The sequence below is a fragment of the Clytia hemisphaerica genome, unplaced genomic scaffold, assembly GCF_902728285.1.
Source record: "Clytia hemisphaerica strain Z4C2 unplaced genomic scaffold, Clytia hemisphaerica genome assembly, whole genome shotgun sequence".
NCBI lineage: Eukaryota > Metazoa > Cnidaria > Hydrozoa > Leptothecata > Clytiidae > Clytia > Clytia hemisphaerica.
The window spans coordinates 401,917-424,151 of record NW_027103585.1 but is presented as its reverse complement, the minus strand read 5'-3'; the positions used below and the strand labels follow the sequence as shown (position 1 = coordinate 424,151).

The following is a 22,235-nucleotide window of genomic DNA, read 5'->3' as shown; positions in this document are numbered from 1 at the left end:
GCTATTTAAAGCAAAATAAGGGACCTTCTCTTTGAAAGCTGAAAATATTCTTCGAGATTAATAAACGGGGGGGGGGGGTCCTAATAAGGTCCGGGGGGGTTGGAAAATTTTCGAAAAATTAACAAGCGGGGGGGCCCGTTTATTTGGAACCTAAGAGTAATGACTTCATTATTTTTTTTTCAATGGATGAAAATTTAAACATCAATGCAAAATTTTTTCATGAAAAACAGTGTAACCCATGGGCAAGAATAATTTCAACGATTAGCAGCCCTTATAACAAAACTTGCTTTGAGGTTGTTTGTCCTCCTTTTAAACAGAGGTGGGGGGGGGGGGATTTTTTCCCCAAATTGGCCAAGGGGTGGGGAAAATAATTATCAAGATTCTAGGGGGAAATCAAAAGGGGGAGAAAAAATCAGAAAAAAAGTCCAGTTTTCTGTTATTTTTATAACATAGTCTGACCATCCGTAATAAAAAATGTGAGTTCAAAACAGAAAAAAGGTTAAAACACAGTTTCCTTCAGGGAAGAAATTTTGCAGCATTCAATTTCGATAATCAGACCCAATTTTGCGAGATTAAATGCTGCAAAATTTCTTCCCCTAAGACTTTAAGACTCTAAGACTATTACAAGACTTTGTTAAGAGCTTTAGTGTATTGATATTATTACAGGGTTACCACGATTTTGTTTCGATGAAAATTTAGGAGAATCTAGTAGATTTTAGGTAATTTTCAACTATTTTTTTTTGGAGAAACTGAATTTTTTGGTTAAAAAATTTAGGAGTTTTGAGGAGATTTTCACACTTTTTCAATGAATTTCAGGATTTTTGAAGAGAAAATTCTACAAAATTTTCATAACTTTCAAAGATATATTTTTTTCATAACTTCCAAAGATATATTTTGTAATAGCATTAAATGATGTACAACCGATCAAGGCAATGTATGTATCTCAACATCATACTACCAGTGCTTCATTTATTACTTTTTGAAAATTGAATAATCAGAGTAAATTGAATTTTTGAAATATTATTTAGGAGATTTTAGGAGACTTTTCAAAATTTAGGAGAATTTAGGATTTTATCTTTTATTTTAGATATGACGAGAATAAAAATCCCAAAGCAAAAATGCAAAAATAATGCTTTTTTTTATAAACCTGAGACTAAAAGAGGGGGGGGGGGCAAAGAGATTTTTTCAGTTTTCAAGGGGAGGGACCATCTATTAGGACACTATGTTGTGGATGGAATCAAACCAATTAAAAAAAACAAACCTCTGAAATCTTGGGTCTAACCGAGGGGTCAGTTGACCAACATCCTACAATCAACTCCTTAATTTTCTTCATGTCTGCTACGTATAGCTGTTCAATCATGCCAAAATCGGGTCGTTTGTTTTCTGCTAGAGCGTTGATCAGTAGTGAGTCGTTCATGAAGGGTAACACACCTTCCCATATAAATGGCTTGTTAAACAAGATTTGAAAACAACACACGGCCAATGAGTATATGTCAGTCTCGAAAGACGTGTGGGCAGATGCTCCAGAGCATATTTCTGGAGCAGTGTATGCAAGCGTCATTCCAGCTTGCCAGTTGGTGGTACTGCAGGTTATAGCAGTCTTTAAGACAACTACATCGTCAAAATCAGACACTTTGACCACAACTCCAGTATCACTTTGTTGGACTAAAAAATTGTTTGGTTTGATGTCACGATGAATGATCTGTTTGTTGTGCAGATAGGAGATTCCCTCTGAGATTTGTCTCATAAAGTCAAGTCTTTCATTGAGACAAAATGCTTGAATTTCATTTTTGTAGTTGACGAGTTGTGCCAAATTGTTGAACTCGTTTCCATCAATAGATACCTGACAAAACTCAAACACCAGTGCAGAAGGTTTGGAAGAAAATCCAATGAATCTTACCAAATTTGGGTGTTCCAACTGCCTTAATTTTTTCGCAATTTGCGATATTTTTCTTTTAATAACTTGGTTTTTGAACAGCTTAACAGCTGTTGCTTTTCGTTTTAAAGTTATTTTGTGGATGGTTGATGTACCACCTTCATCAAACTTGGTTTTGAAATTTATTGGCAAACTATCTATTTCCATATTTTTTGAAGATCTAAAGCAAAACAAAAAGTAAGCACTGTATAGGGGAAGCACAACAATTTGGGGCAAAAAGTTGGAGTCAAGCGAGTATTCAATCACTTTAATCCAGCAGTCAGTACTCCATTTGATGGATATCTTTTTGTTATTACTAACAGATAACCCTGGATAACCGATTGATGGATGGAAATCAACTTTAATATAATCGAACTCCACTACAAACAGATATTGTTAGAGTTCCATTAGGTTTCGATTCAGTTCAGTAATCAAACTCTAATCATTCGATTAGGTTGATTGGAATTAATAAGTTGAATTAATAATTCCCTGGTAAACCTATCCTCGTAGAAAAACCTACATTGGCTTTTTTTACCATCTCTTATTCTAATTATCTAATCTGTGATTCTTTCATCTGAGCTAATTTAAAGATGCTACATGTGGAAAGTCTGTAAGAGATGGAAGATTTTATTTTCTTCAATATTTTTTATTTGAAGATGTGGAACAAAATTTTAAAGCATGTAAAAGTTTGGTTTTTGTCCATAATTTAATATAAAGTAATTTATTAAAATAAATTTTTACAATCTTGAGGAGAAATTACCCTCACATTAAATTATTATTAATTTTTTTGCTGCCATCAGCTTTTTTATTTACAAATTTTACCCCGGACCAAAAAGAATGTGATAACTTGTTGCTTTGATAAAATTTTCTACTGATTTAAAAAAGTAGAATGAACTAGTTTGGGTGAATAATTTTAAAGTTATTAGGTGAGCAAGACAGCAAAAATCCTCTTTCTCTTTTTGCAGTTTTTGTGTGTGCAAAAATAGCATTCGACCTCCCTATACAGGGTGACCATTAAAAAAGTCAACAAAATATTTCTAATTCGCAAAGCAATTAGTTCTATAGAAATTAAAAAAGATGGAGAGATTCTCTTTGTCTCTTCGCGTCATTTCATGATGTCCCAAGTGAGGTAAGGAGAAATTTGCATTCCACAAAAATTGGTATGACGTAAAAATCTCATTGTTTGAGACATTTTTAGAAACATTTTTTTGAGAAGAGCAGTGATTGAAATAGCAGAAAAACCAACCAGGAAAAAATCACTGACCCAAAAATTTTCGGAATTTGTGAGAATAACCGACCAATATTTGAGTGACTTAAACTAATCTTGCTGTTCGGTTATTTATGGACTATCTACTTTATTACTAGTTATTGATAGTTTTAAAAGCTTTGAAAAGCACTTTACCATTCTTTGTTTCAAGTTAATTTAAGCAACTAATTGACATGAAGAAAAGGGTTTTAAAGCCATCTAGAAGGGAAAAATTTTCAAAATTTTCTGCTCCTCAGGCCAAACAATGCTCGGCCTTTGGGTGACACTGAACATGACTGATTCACTAAAATAACCGACCAGAAGAAAAAACCTTATTTCGACCACCGGAAGAGAAACATTTTTAACTTGCTAGCGTGTCAAAACAGAACCAAGAATAATGGTTTGGTTATTAAATGACAAAGAAATTTACTAGAGGAATGCATTGTCAGAAAATTGGTAAAAAGTCTCATGGTACATTAATATACGCCATTAAGATACAGAATTTCTATACCAAGAATTGCTCTGTGAATTAGAAATATTTTGTTTTTTGACTATTTTTATGGTCACCCTATATATGAATAAACCAACATTTTTTAAATACCTTAATCCCTTTAATTTTTGTGCACCTTTTATTGTCGCGTCTTTAATTTTCACGCTCTCTTCAATAATGGATATTTGCGTATTATTTTTCCGTTTTTCCAGGTTGTAGAATTTTCTGCGGGAGGACTATTTTCCTCAGATGTATAATTTTCAAGCGTCTTTAGAGGTTTACCGTGCGCGTTAGAAAATTATGAACATCTGTTACCAGGTTACTTCTTCATTAATTCGATTAAATTCCATAACTTAGCACTTCGATCATATTCGATTGCCTTTGATTGTTGTTTATTTCAAAACAATGTCAATTGAATAAAGAACCTGGTCTGGAAGAAATTTTTGAGGTTGAATTTTTTTTAATCCCAGTCGTTTTGATCACATGACCAAAATAGAGGATAGAGATTGGTCAATCGCTTGTGATTGACCATCGTTTCGATCACGTGATCAAAATTTAACCTTTTAGCTTGGACTTCCTGACCAGGTTCTTAATTCAATTGACATTGTTCAAAAACAAACCTTCGCGCTACGTTTTCCGTGCCCTTTCCAACAAGAAAATATTGGCTCCAATCATGTATGTCCGCTATTGTTTTTTTTACGAGGCGGGTGGAGGGGTGTCAGTGGGCGTTTTTAAAAATCCTTCCTTGTAAAACACTTCTTGTGCGAGTTGGAATTCAGTGCAAGTGAAATTTAGTGCATCATGCGTTCTACACAATACATCTTATTGGACAGTTCACCACTTTGATTTTTGGGAGGTAAAAAAGCCATTGATCTCTGATAATATTTTAGAATGAGCTTTTGGTGACTGGCTAGGATCTATCTAGCCACTTTTTCTAGACCTCAGTGTTTGTTTATACCTCCTGATTTCGGACTTTCTGATAAGGTTATTATTGCAAAAGAAAAAAGTACTTCAGTGAGAAAAGATTAACAAGAGAAAACTTTTCACCTGACTCAGAGTTAGAGAAAGTCTGGCAATAAATAAACATTCAAAAAACCGAAAAAGACCATCACCATCAATAAATGAATAATGGAATACACCTTTCCCGTATATAGCGAAACATTACGTAATTCATGCACTCCACCACTGTGTCAAAAAGTTTTGGGAGGTAAACAAACCCGTTTTTGCCTGCGTCTCCTTAGGGAAAGTGAGTTTTTGTCTTATATCTTTTGATGTCCAGTTTTATTTGAAACAAAAATTGGAGGGTAATATATTGTATTATGGGTAGTAGAAACATACTTAAATTTGAAAAAAATCTATTCGATGGAAGTTGAGAAAAGTCCAGAAAACCACCTTTCTCCAAGCAAAAGCAGGCAAAAATTGGTTTGCTTACCTCCAAATCTAAAAACGGTGGAGAGCAAAAAATATGCGTGCCCAATTTTTGAATTACGGGAAAGGTGTATTTTAATCGAAGTTGATCAAACCAGCCAGAACCATAAAATTAAAATTGAATGGTAATATCGAAATTAATTGATTTTTTACATTTCCTTATGGATTCGATTAATATTCGATTAATATTCGATTAATTAGACTATATAATCGAATTTTAATAAGCGTTCGATAGACTTCGATTAAATTTGATTGATTTGATTAACAATCGACGTTCGAATACCTTCGATATTATTAACATCACCTGGTGTGTTGTTCTTAACTGTTTTTATAAGGCCAAGATCACAACTAAGTTGAGTGTGTGTCGCCCAACCGATTCACTTTCTATGTTAAAAATCCGACCCTTTTCTAGTCGGAAAGTGGGAAAATCTGTCGCATTTTTTAACGATATTATTCAAAGAATTTTGTAGATTCAGCGTACAGTAGCCAGCGTTTTGATCATCGAGTGTTTTTAAGACTTCTATCCGCAATTTTTCAAAGATTTTTTGCGTTAAAAAGCGCTATATATGCAACTGCTTTTTGCAGTTAGTCACACTAGCGTCCCGCCAAAATGCGTATCAAAGATTAATGCTGCAAAAGCGCTATATCATTTACTTGACTCTCAAGCAAAAAAAACTTCTAAAGAGATTCATGAAAAAATAACCCGGCGCTTTTTAATGAAATTAACATTTTCAAAAACTTTGAGAAATTGCCTAAAATTTGAGCCATAGATGAAAAAATTTGAGCCAAGCCAACCTTGAAAACTAATTTGAAGATCAACTTCACAAGAAAAAGATCTACGGGGGAGGCGGAACCCACCTAGATCCGCACAGCTGGATAGGCTATTTCCCGGAAATTTTGCCGGACCTCAAACAATGACCCATTTACATGTGCGGAATTATTTTTACTTTAGCGTATAAACAAGGCCTTGTCGAAGCGCTGTCTTGGGAATTGAATGACAAATTTTGGTTGGTTGATATTTGCAATTTGGCTGCTGCACGTTTTATTTTGTCTCAAACTTTCAAGTTTTAATTAGGCGGTAATCACAAATATCTTCGTTTCACGTCGCCCAACCGACTCTCGAAAATTGAGCAGAATTGAGGCGGGGAGTCGGTAAATTTGTCGGACTTTTTCTGTCAATGACCTTTCCTTCGTACTCAAAAATTTTATAATTGCCACTTTTTTGCAGCATTTTGACTTTGTTTATCATTACATGCATAAAACTGGATAAAAATTCTGGTCACGTGACCATCCGTGATTTAAGACCAATGCAATGAAAACGCTTCATTTCCCCGGATTAAAGTTGTGTCTACACAAACACGCGGCGGGAATTAGCTAGAAAAAGAGAGAAAAAAACGGGGGTCAAATTAAATGTTTCTCCTTTCTTGCGGCAAACATAAAAGCTCAGCACGGACCGACTGCCTATATGTTCAGAGCGCATTTTTCCGATGATTTCATGTGTTGACCGACCGACCGACTCACATTTAGGGGCTGGAAATGACGCGAACACAACTTATATGTGACCCAGGCCTAAAAGAGACTCTCCTCATTTCCCCTTTATCATCTTCTCAAAAATATAGAAGAGATGATTGAATGAAAAAAAAAAAAAATTTGAACAAGAAAATTACCTCAATTTTATTTTATGTGAAGCATCAAAAAACCTACTAGAGGAAGAATTCAATTTTCAGGCTATATCTTCCATTCATCCACTTCCAGTTTGTCATTGAGAATCTAAACCACAATGATAATATTAATGATAATCCTGCATACATATTTTTGGTATACCATGTACATTTCAAAAGGGTATTAGGTATTTTTTGGTACCAACAATAATCAACCACTTGCACATTCAACATATTGCATGCATTCCATGCCATGTCAACCATCTTTCTTACCGCCATTATGGCGCGAAGTGCGCGAATAACATGTGGCGTGTGAGGCGGGGGCGTTTTCGTAAGGCAAAAGCAGTTAATCTGAGCCAGTTCGCGAAGGACGAAACACGATGAACTTGGGAATATCATACAATGCGAGGAACTTTAAGCCATAAGTTAAGGGGTATGGAACTAGTAAACCATCAACTTCGATTTTCAGAATATGAATTATCTTCTGACAAATGACATGTGGACCAATATGGCTCGCTGCAATGTTTTTGTAATTTTTATGGAAAAATTTAAAATAAAAAGAGGAAAGAGGCAACAAAAAGAAGAAAGCTACTGCTCAGAATTGTGCACTGAATTTGTGGCAAATTTTTATGCCAGAGCCGAGTCTTCTCATACGACTTACATATATTTGTAAGTTTGTGTTTTTTTACATCTGAACTCAGAAGTCAGAGTCAGGAGTTTGTGGGACTTTTACAGCTCGTAAAATACGTTAAAAATTAATTCCTTACCTATAAAGTAAAGCGGCCTATATTTTATTAGCCTAAAATTTCATTTTTAAAAGATTCAGTTAGCTATAACTAAAATTTCATCGAGTCAGAATACAACGTTCCTCGGATTGAAGGATTAAAACAGGTGAAATCATTACAATCAGGGGGCGGGACTTAAAATGTTTAATAGTTTTCGCGCGTACCGTATTTCCTCCATTTAGCACCGCCCTCTTATAAGCACCGCCCTGTAATAAGCGGCGCACCTAAATTTTGAATTTCTGAATAAGCGCCGCCAATAAGCACCGCACCTTCTAATATGCGGCGCTTATTAGAAAAACTTATTGACTGGGATATAGTATTATTAAGTTCCTTTTCATTACTAGTGAGACAAGGAAGATAAAAACATCACACGCTTTTTTTTATAAGAATAGTGTTTTTTTGGCTGAGGGTGAAGTATTCTTAGAAATCTTCCCAAACTTAGGGTGAAATATTCTTAGCACATTCTTATTTTTCATATGATATTTCTTCTTATTATTTTTCCAGTGTTCCATTTTTATAGTATGTACCTTAAGGGAACTGATTTTTGCGGGAACTAAATTTTGCGGTTTTTGCGGATTTATTAGGCCCAAACCGTAAAATTAAGTTCCCGCAAAATTTTTCAAATGCGAAAAACAAAGGTCGAATAATTCACATTACGGCTCTAATTTTCTTTCAAGTGAGAAATCCGCAAAATTAAGTTCCCGCAAGTATTAAATATTAAATCTTGAACTGCGAACCGCAAAAATTAGTTCCCGCGAAAAATAGTTCCCTTAAGGTATTTTAACCCAATTTGCAGCATATCTTTCTGCCTCCAGAGCTAAAAAACGTCCATTTATGAACGTATCTTTTAAAAATTATGCTTACTTTTGATTTTCCCACCCTTTATTCTTACCAATTTGAGAAATCTCACCCTGGAGATATTCTTAAGATATTCTTACGATTCAGTCGATTTTCACCCTGGTATTATTATTATAGACGCTATTCTTATATAAAAAAAGCGTGTACAATATAATCATTCTTCATCCCTACTACCAAATAACTCCTAAAGAGCCATTTCTCTATAGATATCAAACCGAAGAATCAATCAAATCTATAGAGTAGACATAATTTTAGAAATCTGAAATCTCAAATTTCGAAATAGGCGCCGCCCTCTAAGCACCGCCTCTAAAAACACGAACATTTGAGGAAATACGGTAATTAATTTTCGGCCAAAAATGAAAATAACATCCGACACGAACATTTGAGGAAATACGGTAATTAATTTTCGGCCAAAAATGAAAATAACATCCGACACCCAAAAATAGTCTTCAACAACGGTTTTTTCCTTCCTTTTCGAGTTATTTTTTTGGATTTCAACTTGAAACATTTGAGGGTCAGAAAACACTAGTTACGTAATATATGAAGTCATCAGCAGGGAATAGGTGTTCCTCGTCCCATGAAAAACTTAACCCGTTGAGTTAATTAACTCGTGAGAGATAGTATAGGGTAATTAGGTCATGACCATAATGAGATTGGTATAAAGTTGATCATAAGTTATAACGTCATAATCCATAATAGTCATCGCCAATTTTGGCCAAAATTTAATTTGTCCATTCAGTTTCATTTGGGCAATGACTTTAAAAAAAGACTTAAAAAGATTATATCGTCTTTTATTTGGATTAGAAATTAAAAAGCATTCGTCAGGTTTTGATAGCCGTTCTGTTTTATAGCTTTCACAAACTCGATCCAAGTCATTATCGGTTACCCAGCACAGGGAGTAAGGACCTTTCTCGCAATTTTATTTCATAATACTGCGCATGCGTAATTTTCAACCGGTAGTGGATATTTAATGGCTAGAACCAAGTCAAATAATCCGGGAGGGGTAGACTCACTTTATCGGTAGGGGTTGTGGAGGGCCTAAACCATTTTTTTGATTAGACGAAAATGTGACGTTTTTTAGTGACGTATTGTGACGTTCATTAATGACGTATTTGTCGCTTATTGGGTCACTACACTACCAGTTAGGGTCAGGGCTGGACTCGAGAGTCACAACTGAGTGCCCTGGACCCATTTAGAGTCACTTTAGAGTCAATTGGACCCACTGACAAAATTGAAAAACTTCGTTTTAGTAAGATTTTAGATTGCTGCGAATAAGGTCCTTTCTTCCCCTCCCAGATGATATTGAACGGAATATAATTCAGGGTGTCCGGAAAAAAAAAGAAGAATATCAAAACATGTCGTTAAGTAGAGATATTCTTTGTATTATAGCGTATTAATAAAAGAAAAAGACAGAAACACAAAACTTCTACTTTATTGAAGCTGTTTTAATTTTCTCCTTTTTTTCGGACACCCTGTATAATGTTAATTTATGCCCGCTAAATACAATTCTTTTGCCTTCTAACGTCGGTTTCATTGAATATTTTGTTTTAAAAAGACAAAATAAATACAGTCGACCCTTTTTATCTCGAACTTTCTCACTATGTTGAACTTTTTCTTCGGTTCCTTGAATTCTGGTAGGCTAAAAAACGCCCGCTATCTCGAACACTCGTTAACTTGAACTTTCAAAATGTCGAACTTTTTTCTCGGTCCCTTGAGGCACATTCTAAGCTAAATTCCGCTCGTTATCTCCAACTTTTCAAATAGTTTTCCAGGTTGATAAAAAATATTCCAAAGCTTAGGTAGATTTTCAATTCAAATTACAACGCAAACAGAAGATAGTTATATTCAGCTAATTTCCGTTAAATTTATCAACTGTTTTCGTTTTCAACGACCTGAAACGATCTCAAACTTTTCTTTCGGTCCCTTGGGAGTTCGAAATAACGAGCGTCGACTGCAACTTTCATTTCATTAGCCCATTTCGTCATCTACTCTTTCAAATATTTTCAACCAACCATTTTAAAATCATTTTTGAAGACTTTTTTAAAATGATGTTCTAGGGGTTTTGTACTGAAAAATGACGTTATAGGAAATTCCACCAAAAAGGGTTCAAAACTTGTCCACTCAATGGCACTCTTTTCTGGTGCATTTTTAGTCTAGATCTAAACTACTAATTTAATAATGATACATTGTTCAAACTCTCTCTCACGGGTGTTGTTATGACAGACTTACTCCCTTTTCGGCTTTATCTTTGTGGCAGTATTACCCTTATGCGAAATAAAAGAATAATGGTCTGGAAATCGAGACTAGTGCATTTTTGACCCCTAAACGACCACTGTGCAAAATTTCAGCCATATACTATTTCTTCAAAGTTAGGGCCTTTCTTGAGCTAATTTTTACGTACTAAGTGGAAAAAGTCTTTTCCTTTTAGGTCGAAAAAAGAAGCGACAAAGGTGTCCAAGATGAACATCCGCCCTCCAAGGTCAAAGATTTAGTTAGTTATTTTTTAATTTGAATTACAGTATCGCAATATGCAAAAAATTATCGTTACAATCACTTTTAATCTCTTGAAACAGTTGTCTCTCCCGTTAGTGTCATCTTATTAAAGGGACAACTGCGATCTTTAATACCTAAATTATGACAGATATTTTTGGAGTTTGGGGATAATTTCTGTGGCACCAGTAAACCAAATTTTATTATGTATGTAACACTTTTTGAAAATCCTATTCTAGGGGTCACTGAAAAAATGACGTCATGAGAAATTGGCCCAAAAAGGGTCCAAAACTTATCTAATCGATAGCTCTAATAGAAATCTTGTGCATCTATAGAGAGGCCCCCAGCAGTTGGCGCGATGGTGTGATTGACGAGGTTACTTTTTGGCATGATAACACGAATTAGAATAATTTTTGGCGTTATAGCATGACCAAGAGTCTAAGCACGATGCTTGATTTGGTGAAATGGGTAAAAACACTTACGCGTTCTGGTGAAATGAAGTAATCCAAACCTTCTTTAGTGTGTCAGGCGAAAATTTCTACATCTGGCGTCAGATAAGATTTAGACTATTTTTAATTGAAAAATGCGTGATAACAAATTTTGTCGATTTTCGTGATCTTGAAGAAAGCAAGTTTTGCGGACCTTATTAGGACCTCCCCGTTTATTAATTTTTGAAAAGATTCCCAGTTACCAAAGCTCGTTTTACTTTAAAAAGCTAAATTTACTCTCTTTTCACCCTTTTTAGGGTTTTTAGAGGTCCATTTTCCAACTTTGAAACTTTTTCCACCCCCCCCCGTTTATTTTGGACCCTCGTTTGTTCGGCACCTTAGAGTAAGAGGTTAAGCTCATTTAATTTAGGAGTGGTCGAATATCAAGAATTAAGATCTTTCACTTTTTTAGAAAGTTTTTTAACTTCTAAGGGCTTCTCCTAAGGACGAAGTTTCGTAGTACTTATGTTATATTCTATATTTTTAGTAAATAGTGAAAGACTAACAATATAATACAATGGATTTCAGACCAATTCTATCAGAAGTAGAAAAGCTATCATTTGAGGAATCTTATGAGTTGTTGAAGTCAACCTACGCTGACTTCGAAGAAAGTTATATTGAGAAAGTTCTGATGGAAAATGAAAAAGATTTTGGTAAAACAGTTACAATTTTAAACCAACAGAAGCTTAAAAAGGAAAATTTGAACAGGACTATCAAAGAAATCTTGGAGGAGGCAAGACAACAAAGGGAACGCCCTGTGGAAAACGTAAATCCAGTAGTGGCTAATCTCCTATCTCGATACAGACAGACAATAAAGTAGTGTTTTTTATTTCGTTGCAGTATCTAACCTCCCTTAACCTTTATTTATAGTTTTACGCAAATTTTCTTTTCGTTAGGTGAATTAGTCTAGTTTTTTTAATGACATTTCGTCAACTACAATAGGTCAAAAGATATTTTACTTTTTCGTTCTCTGTCAGATGTCTCTTGTATAAGTTTTATACCCCACCTCATTTCCAAGTCTGCGCGGGAATTAATTTTCGCTTTTTTCGCGGTTTTTCGACAAAACCGCGAAAATTTGAACCCGCAAAAAAGTTAAGAGTTGAAAACCACGAAAATTAATTCACGCGAAAAACTATGACAACGACTGACAAAGGACAAATTCAAGAAAATAAGTCTGATCTTTTTTAAATATCAGTTATTTTATAAATTTCACATAGTTAGTATTTCCGATTTAAGCATTTATGAAATAACAGAAGAATAAAAAAGAAAATCTGATTTATTTTGAAAAAACCCTGAGAATTAATTCGAACTTAAAATTCAGAATCGAGCTTACTGCGAAAATTAATTCCCGTGATATGCAATTTTTCCGATTTTTTTTTTCGACCGCGCGAAAATGAGTTCCATTTTAGTTTAAGGTACCTAAAGTAGAATTTGAGATATGATTGATTTTTTTCGCGAAGGCGAATCAGCTTTTCATTTTTTTAGCGGAAACAACTTTATCGAATCTACCTAAAATTCACGAAAATCGCGAAAAGTTCGTTTCCCTAAAGTACTCCACGCTATTTCAGCAAAACGTGTAAGCCGAGGTCAATATCTTCCAAGAGGGAACAGGCTCTGAGGTGGAGAATCCATTAAAGAACTTTCCCCAGTTAAAAGTTGTATTTCTTAGAGGGGTGGAGGATACAACAATTTTTGCAAGTTTCCCTTGGACAAAGTGACTTTTGATCCCCTGGACAACAAGTTTTATCCTTCAGATACACACATTTAACCCCGTACAGAGCACATTTACCCCCAGACAAGAAAAAATTTTGATGATCTTTCACTACCATCCGGACAATATATCCTCCACGCCCATGTACGAACATTTTATGGAAGAGCCCGATAGGCATGTAAAAATAAAGAAAATACCAATTATATGTTTACACTTGAAAATGATGGACATTTGAGTTAAAGACCTATAATGAAACCCAGAATCGACAAGAATCCCCGGTCTAATCAAAATACTTTCTGCATGGGCCTTTCAACCCAGTCAGAAATCATTTTCTTGAGAAGGCTGAATGAAGACGTCAAGACGAAACATACTTCCCACGGTTATTTTATTTCTGGACTTACACAAAACATTTGATAGCTTCAAATGAATTGATTAACGCAATTGACATTCTATTCTACGTGCTCATACAAAGATTTTGTTCTATCCTTAGCACCCGGTTCTGGGAGTGAGTATTTCTTTGCAAGAGAGATGACCAACACAATTTTTGCACACGATCAGGTTTCTCGTTGATTCACGGTTGCATTGGTCGCAAATCTTTTTCTCCTCGAATAGCTTCCTCTCCTCGAACATTGTGGTAACCTCTTGTCATCTTTAGATTTTAGCACAGTAATCCGCTGTTGAATAAACTCGTTACGGAACTGTGTTAAAATTTTCGCGTCTGCAGTTTCTTCAATCATGACCGGTACATCCTTTGAAAACTAAAAATGTTTCTGCTTACATTCTTTCTCCCACTGTAACATATCCTGTCCTACTGCAATTTGGGCGTGTACTGTAATTACACTCGAAGGCATTGTGGATAGGGGAGACAATTTCCAATTCTTGCCAATAACCTGACCATTATCGAAAACTGCTTTGAGGTCAACATTTGGGATATTTTTAGGGAATGCGGCCTCACGCATAACCCATTCTGTGATGGTTGGGTATGAGCCTGTTGGGGAAAGTTTGTAGGCCACTTCGACGGACTGTTTGGACCGTGTAACACGATGGAGCATCAGATTTTTCAAGAACGATATCGGAAGCACCATATTGGGACTCCAGCACCCATAAATTAGCTCGATTACCAGGGTCTGCTTGACAAAGCCATTGCCGCTCGAAGCATCGGTTATGTTGCATAACTGTCTCATCATATTGACAAGTAACTTCGGTCGCCTCTGTAGCCATTCTTCAGCCTGATAGTGATGGAGATGCTCGAAGTCAAGACTTTCCTCCCGTGCACGTGGTAGGTCCCTTTTGATGTCTTCAAGTAAGAATCCAGTGTTACAACCGTCGGTGTATCATCTATGTCCACGCGTTCCTCCCTGACAAAAATGTCACTTAGCCCAGCCTCACAGCAACGCTTGCAAATGTTTGTTGTTTGTTCTGTTATCACATTTCGTTCTTTAAATTGCTTCCTCTGTTGAGCATTTAGATTTGGCCCATAAACCTTAAGAAGTTGCTCCTCACATGTATTTGAGCCTTCACTTGCCCCACAATATTAAACTGTTAAGTTAGTTATTATACGGATTAATTTTCACGAGATACTAATAAATGAAATAGAAATAGGAAAATTAAATTCCCGTCGAAATTACTTCCTTTAAGGGTACCGTATTACTTTGAATAAACACCCCCTTCTTTTAAACGCCCCCTCGAATAAACGCCCTTCCTAAAATCCGAAAAATTAAAAAGACGCCTGTGGTAATACGGTATTCTGTTTTGATAGAACGAGATTGAAACAGCCAAAACAATCCTGAAAAAGTCTTTACCAAAAACGAAGGAAATTTCAGAGTGGTTTTAGAGACGCGTATATGACTTTGACAATTCTTAATATACCAAAAGTAAAGTTTGTCTCAATATACTTTGCACTAGGGATGAAAAGGGCTGCAACTTTCATAGTATTGGATTCAATAGCAGTTTCAGGCTCGTTGCAAAGATAATAAGTAGTGGAAGATTGCAAAATAGAAAAAAATTAAACAGATTGAAAAATGAAGAAGATGAAAAATGAAAAATATTGATTTCGTGAATTAATTCGTAACTGCCATTTTCCCAACAGTGATTCTTTGATCTTAGAATATCATCACTGGTAAAAAACTATTCTGCTGACAAGTATTATAGCGCACAGTTTATCATTGACCGACTTTAAGTGTTGACCAGAAACAAACTAAAAAGACCCCGTTTTAAAGTCAACCAGACAGAAATATCGTTGACTAAATAAATGTTTCTTTCAAACTTTTTCACAGCGACATCGCTTTTAAGTTCCTAATATTAAAATGAAGAGCATAAGACGATTCTAAAGAAACTTTAGATTTTTCATTTTCACTTTTCTTCTTCATTTTCCAAATGTTTTTGATTATTTTTCTATTTTGCGATCTTCCACTCCTTATTATCTTTAGGACAAGCTCAAAACCACCACGTCAGTCAAATTCTGTCTCTTTTAGTGTATATTGATTATCGCATGGGCCTGGTTATTCAAACAAAGTATTATTAACCCTATTAGCCCCAAGAGCTTTTTTATTTTTTTTTGGGGGGGGGGGGTAGAATCTACCACCCTCGATTATTTTTTATCTAGAAGAGCTATGAGGCCCCCCCAGCGGACCCTAAATTCACGCATTCACGCAAAAAATTTTCGCAATTCACGCATTCACGCAAGTTTTTCTCGAAATTCACGCAAACCCGATTTTTTGGGAAATCGGGGAAATTTTCGGAAAAATCGGGGAAATTGTCAAACATTTCTACACATTTGGGTGAAAAGCCAGTTTGCAGAGTCTGAATTATCAGAGAAGTCGTTTGTTTTTGTTAAGTAGTCGAGAGTGGGGCAGACGTTAGACATTGCAATCTACTATAAATGGTAGAATGCCCTCGTATACGAGGCGCCCCAGCGGAACCAAAATGGCAAGGCTGCTACACTCGAGATTTTTCGACCGGATCTGGTCATGCACTTGAGAAAAACTTAACTCAGTAGTGATTTTTTCCTGTACACCTGACTATAAGCACATTAGCTTAAAGCGCTACGTAAGTTTTTAACTTTAATCACATGCCATCACGCAAAATATTTTATTCTTCTAACTTGTCAATGTCGTTTAGAAAAGGTGAAACTTCTCCAGTTAAGGTAACGCGATAGTAAGTGAAAAGATATTGTACAAAAAATATCTTAATCATTATCAAAAATAGGTCAAACAAACTCCAGGGTGACACCATAATGCTTAGCTAAGGGGTAAGGAGGCGCAACCATGGTTTGCGCAGAGAGGAAATTTTTTGCATTTCTGTCACCTCGCGTTTTGCTAAAAATGCTATCTTTAACACCATTGAAAAAGAATGTAGTCTAAATTCGTTAAGAGGCGAGGTACGATCGCTTGATAGTTTGCAAAATGAGGTAAAAGGATGAACATTTGTTGCGAGCGAAGCGAGCAAACAAAAATTTTAAAAAGAATAGTTTTAATCAGGGCTCGCGTCTTGATTTCCTAACGTGGAGTGGCCGAAAACATAGTGACTAAGGGAGGCGCAACCATGGTTTGCCCCGACAGGGGAAAATTTCTATTTTCACACTCTGATGTGCTTAAATACGACTCCATTTCAGACTGATTTTGCCAAGAAATGAGGTTCTCAAAAGTCTGCATCATGGGTATTAAATATTTCTTTGAATTAAAAATTTGTGGTGAGGCCTGACTAAACTATTCATGTTTTTTTTTTATAAGCAAGTGTCTGCCCCTACATCAGGCTCGCATTATGCTTAGCATTCTATTGTTCTCAAACAATAGAGCCATTGTTTAGTGACCAAAAACTGAGCCTGCATATGCTTATAAACGTTATGCTTATAAAAGAAAAAATATGTACTTGCACTCGACTTTTGGCGAGTGCTGCACTCAAAATCTCGAACAAACGTGCCACGTTCTGCAAACTGGGTGAAAAGGGAAATTCCCCGAGTTCACGTAAAAAACAGGGCAGATTCACGCATTCACGCAATAGAAAATGGATTTTCACGTTCACGCAAGTTTTTTTAATTCACGCATTCACGCAATTCTTTTTCAATTTTCACGCATTCACGCAACCAAAAAAGCCCATTCACGCATTCACGCAAACCGCTGGGGGGGCCCCAGCTATGGCCATGAAATTTGGTACAGATGTTCTCCATCATGACAAAAATTTCCAAGAAGAACAAAAAATTTGATGATGTCATTCAAAAACCGATGACGTCATCCCAAAATTTCCACCTGTCGGAAAAAGGCCCAAATATATGGTTTACAAAATTGTATATTACAGGCGAACTAATAAGGGTATCTAGATTTTGTTTGAAGATTCTGAAAGATAAAAGGCTGCCCTTTAACATAACTGCCGGTTTTGCATTTTCCATGAAGACTTTTTCTTAAAATCTGTTCTGAAGATGAGTGAAATTTTCAAAATTTGATGACCGTTTATACCGTTAGTGGCTATCACGTGTCAAAATTCGAAAATGATTGAATTGAAATAGTTCAGAATTCTAAAATTTCGAGCTGTAAGCGATTTTAGCTGGGTTTTATGTAGCTGGGAGACCCGACTTCTCTGTCTATGTGGTTTCAAAAAAATATCAAAGTATAGACAGTAGTATACAAGATGCAAGAATTAATCGCAGAATTTGATTGGCTAATATCTTATTGTTATGATTTGATAAACAAAAGTATGACGTCAAACAGCTCTATTGTTTCAAGAAGTAGCGAGCTTTTGAATTGTTTTGAAAAAATAACGGTTTTTTCTTTTGTGATTTGAAGTGATTTGAATCGAGTCAATAATTCCATACTCTGTATTTCAGTGAAGTTGTTGGGATTTTAACAGGATAGAAATATTTTTGTAACAGAGTATGGTCTCCAGACTAGGTTTTATGTCATTTTTCACAATAAAGTCATAAAACCTGATCTGGCTGAGATTGTACGTCTTCCTTTTTGCACTAGTAATTTACCTTCAACTATGTTTTATTCTTGTTTTGGTGCTGAAATCATCCGGATAGCACGGGTTAGTTCATCTTTGGAAAATTTTAGCTTGGCGGGTAGAGTTTTAATGGACCGCGCTTTGAAACTTCGTTTACAAAAGACATTGAAAAAAATATATGGACGCCAGCAGGTATTCCATTCCCTTGCTAGCAATATAACACTATTCTTAGAAAGTCTTCTCTAGTTTTATTTAATCATCATCATCTAAAACATTTATCGGATTTGTCGTTTTATTTTAACATTTTTAGTTTGAAAATTGTGAATGTCTCGTTTGAACTTATTAGAAAGTCTAGTGGTTGGTAGCGCTCCACTTGTTTGCAGGATATGTGAATTAGCGACTCACATTAGTAAAAAATTTTGGTTAAAGAAGTTCACACGTATTGATATAAATTTGAGTGTTTTTTTGTTTGAAGTCCTCATTTCCTTTTTCTTTTTCTAACGTACGGCCGCTCGGATACGGCACGCCGAACCGGGCTCTGGGCCAACTTTTCAAACTTCGATTATGCGTCTTTCTTTCTAAATCTTTTCTTTTCTAGATTGTGCTTGATCAACACTTTCTTACCTTTGGTTAGATGACGGGCGACTCTAGAGTAGCAGGGCAAGCTTACTCATGGCCACACTTGATGCCAGACTTTGGTCTTTATCTATCCGCACTCCATTTATTTCTCAACTTTCTTTAAATTCACTTACCGGTTTTCTCTATGCTAAATTTGTACATTTATATTTATTGTTTGTCTATTGTAAGATTGTTTATTTGTGGGTTGTTACTTTTTGGTTCTTTGGTTTTATTTTGTTGTTGTTGTTGGTTTTAAGGTTTGTTGCTGTTTTGTTTTGTTGGTTTTCAACTTTTGTCCTTGTCGCGTTAAGTTGTGAAAATATTTCTCGCTCAGTTTGAATGTTTTTGATTTTTAGTTTGACACGCGCTTTCTGAATTTTGATTAGCTTTTTCAGATAATAACCCTAACATTTTGCACAAGTACTGCATAAGATTTTGTTAAAAGTCAGAAAGTTTCAGATATCTCTGAGATATACACAAAAGAACTCCAGTGTGGTAGATTCTACTCTAAAAACACAATTATCAAGATGTATCAAAAATTGAGACAGGTTTGCAGAAACGATTTGCAGCGAAATCCGATCAGGGTTGGTGGTGGAGGTCAAAACTTTGTAGTTCAAGTGGATGAATCAATGATTCGTCATGGTCAAAGAGTAAGTATCATTTTTTAGTAAATGATTTATCTTCAGAATACCAGCATACCATCTTCTTTACTTTTCTTAACCTTCTTGCCCTGACCTTTCTAGCAGTACCAGTCTTTTTAAGATGCGGAAAAAATTGCAAATTGGCAGTTTGCATATATTTTAAGACTGCTCTTTAAAGAAAAGTGCTGTACACTCTTTTTTTTATAAGAATACACTTTATAAGAATGTCCATGATGAAAATGGCCAAAAAATTAAGAATAATGCTAAGAATATCACCATGATGGAATTTTGCTACTCAAGCTAAGAATGCCATTTTTAGACCATTTTCAATTATAAATTGTCAATTACCCCAAGTAAGGAAACTAAAAGTAAACTTACCTGATTTTCTTATCTATCTTAGTTAATAAGTTAAAACTCTGCTAAATCGTTCAAAATACCCCAAAACGGGTATAGCATAGGTAAAGAATAGACCCACTTTAGATTTAGTAAGCCAGCTGTAATTTCCCGTCCGTCATTTTCATCATTTTTCTTCTTCACTTTCAATTTCAAGATATTACTTTTATTACTTTTTTTACATCTAAATGTGCGGACTGCCAATTTCATTGAAACAGATTACCACTAATTATTACTTTGTATAACTAGGGTGGCAGGGGAAGACGCGCAAATCCCGTATGGGTATTTGGACTCGCAGATACACAGTTTCAACCTGCCAAGGGTTACATGGAAGTAGTACCACGCCGTGACCGTGCTACTCTAACAGGAGCCATCAATAGAGTGCTTTTGCCAAACACAGTCATTACTAGTGACGAATGGCGTGGCTATCTGAGGTTGCCACAATTTGTTCAAAATTGCATCAGGCATGATTCTGTCAATCATACGTACAATTTTGTCAATCCAGCAAATGGTGCCCACACACAAGTAGGTCGCAGATTTGAATGTATTTTTTACTATTTACTTTTTATTATTTACAAAAGATGACAAATAACAGATTGATTTTTTTGTGTTCTAAAGGCTGTCTTAAAGTATCTCCCAAAACAAAATCGGCTGCATCTTTTTTATATGATTTGAATAAAATTTTGTGCTCAATGAAAGGGTATTCATAAGTGAGAAGCTGAAAACTTCATCTTGACTGACTTCATCTTTTTCACAGTTACTAAACAAAGAGCGAAATTTATCTTCTGAAATCGTAATTACCTAATTATTCAAAATGAAGCGCTTTTTGATGATTTTTCACCTATAGAATAAAGCAAATCGGCCCTCTATAAAATCTTTTCAGAATATCGAATCCTATTGGAACAAATTTAAACTGGTCATCAAAGCAATGAAGGGCATAGAACTACAATATCTACAAAGTTACATGGATGAGTTCATGTGGAGGTGAGAAAATATGTTATAAGAATTAGCATTTTAACATAGGTATTTGATAACCTAATTTCAGGGCGTAAAATGAGGTAAAAAGTTAAAATTTTCAAAAAAGTTGCGAAGCTATTTTGGCTCAGAATCCATAAGCAACTTTTGGCTTGAAATCATGAAAATCCTTAGCAACTCCGGCCCTGAGCCGAAAATTGGAGTCGCTTATAAAAAACAATGTGTAAGCTTTAAAAAGTCGAAATGAAAGGTTCAATATATTATATTTTTAAATATGCTTATTTTAACAGAGATTGGAGAGGATTAGAAGAGCCACTAGAAAACATCATCAACTGCATCAACATTGACTATCCATAATTTTCCATCATTTAAAAAAGATGTACATTGAATATAGCCTTAGGCTTTTTTTCATGATAAAAGAATTATTTTAATTCTTGAGAGGATTTATCACTTCTTTTAAGTGTGAAGCATATCAGTGGAAGGGTGTGGTTCTAACGCGTTTTGGGGTGCGAAGCGTATCAGTGAAGGGTCTAGGTTCTAACGCGTTTGGGTACGAAGCATATCAATGGAAGGGTGTGGTTCTAACGCGTTTTGGGGTGCGAAGCGTATCAGTGAAGGGTCTACGTTCTAACGCGTTTTGGGTGCGAAGCGTATCAGTGGAAGGGTGTGGTTCTAAGATGTTTTGGGTGCGAAGCGTATCAGTGAAGGGTCTAGGTTCTAACGCGTTTTGGGTGCGAAGCGTATCAGTGGAAGGGTGTGGTTCTAAAATGTTTTGGGTGCGAAGCGTATCAGTGAAGGGACTAGGTTCTAACGCGTTTTGGGTGCGAAGCGTATCAGTGGAAGGGTCTAGGTTCTAACGCGTTTTGGGTGCGAAGCGTATCAGTGGAAGGGTCTAGGTTCTAACGCGTTTTGGGTGCAAAGCGTATCAGTGGAAGGGTCTAGGTTCTAACGCGTTTTGGGTGCGAAGCGTATCAGTGGAAGGGTGTGGTTCTAAGATGTTTTGGGTGCGAAGCGTATCAGTGAAGGGTCTAGGTTCTAACGCGTTTTGGGTGCGAAGCGTATCAGTGAAGGGTCTAGGTTCTAACGCGTTTGGGTGCGAAGCATATCAGTGGAAGGGTGTGGTTCTAACGCGTTTTGGGTGCGAAGCGTATCAGTGGAAGGGTCTACGTTCTAACGCGTTTTGGGTGCGAAGCGTATCAGTGGAAGGGTCTAGGTTCTAACGCGTTTTGGGTGCGAAGCGTATCAGTGGAAGGGTGTGGTTCTAAGATGTTTTGGGTGCGAAGCGTATCAGGGGAAGGGTGTGGTTCTAAGATGTTTTGGGTGCGAAGCGTATCAGTGGAAGGGTGTGGTTCTAAAATATTTTGGGTGCGAAGCGTATCAGTGGAAGGGTGTGGTTCTAAGATGTTTTGGGTGCGAAGCGTATCAGTGGAAGGGACTAGGTTCTAACGCGTTTTGGGTGCGAAGCGTATCAGTGGAAGGGTGTGGTTCTAAGATGTTTTGGGTGCGAAGGGTATCAGTGAAGGGACTAGGTTCTAACGCGTTTTGGGTGCGAAGCGTATCAGTGGAAGGGTCTAGGTTCTAACGCGTTTTGGGTGCGA

At 36.1% G+C, this 22,235-nt stretch overlaps 1 protein-coding gene across 1 annotated transcript in view; it reads right to left on the bottom strand.

Moving 5' to 3' along the window:
• Window positions 1-2,092, bottom strand: part of LOC136801346 (uncharacterized) — a 33,204-nt gene extending 31,112 nt beyond the window's left edge. Inside the window, exon 1 of the mRNA XM_067057981.1 lies at window positions 1,262-2,092. Coding sequence (XP_066914082.1) covers window positions 1,262-2,083 — 822 coding nt within the window. The 5' untranslated portion in view covers window positions 2,084-2,092. The remainder of the gene's footprint in view (window positions 1-1,261) is intronic.
• Window positions 2,093-22,235: the final 20,143 nt, after the last annotated feature.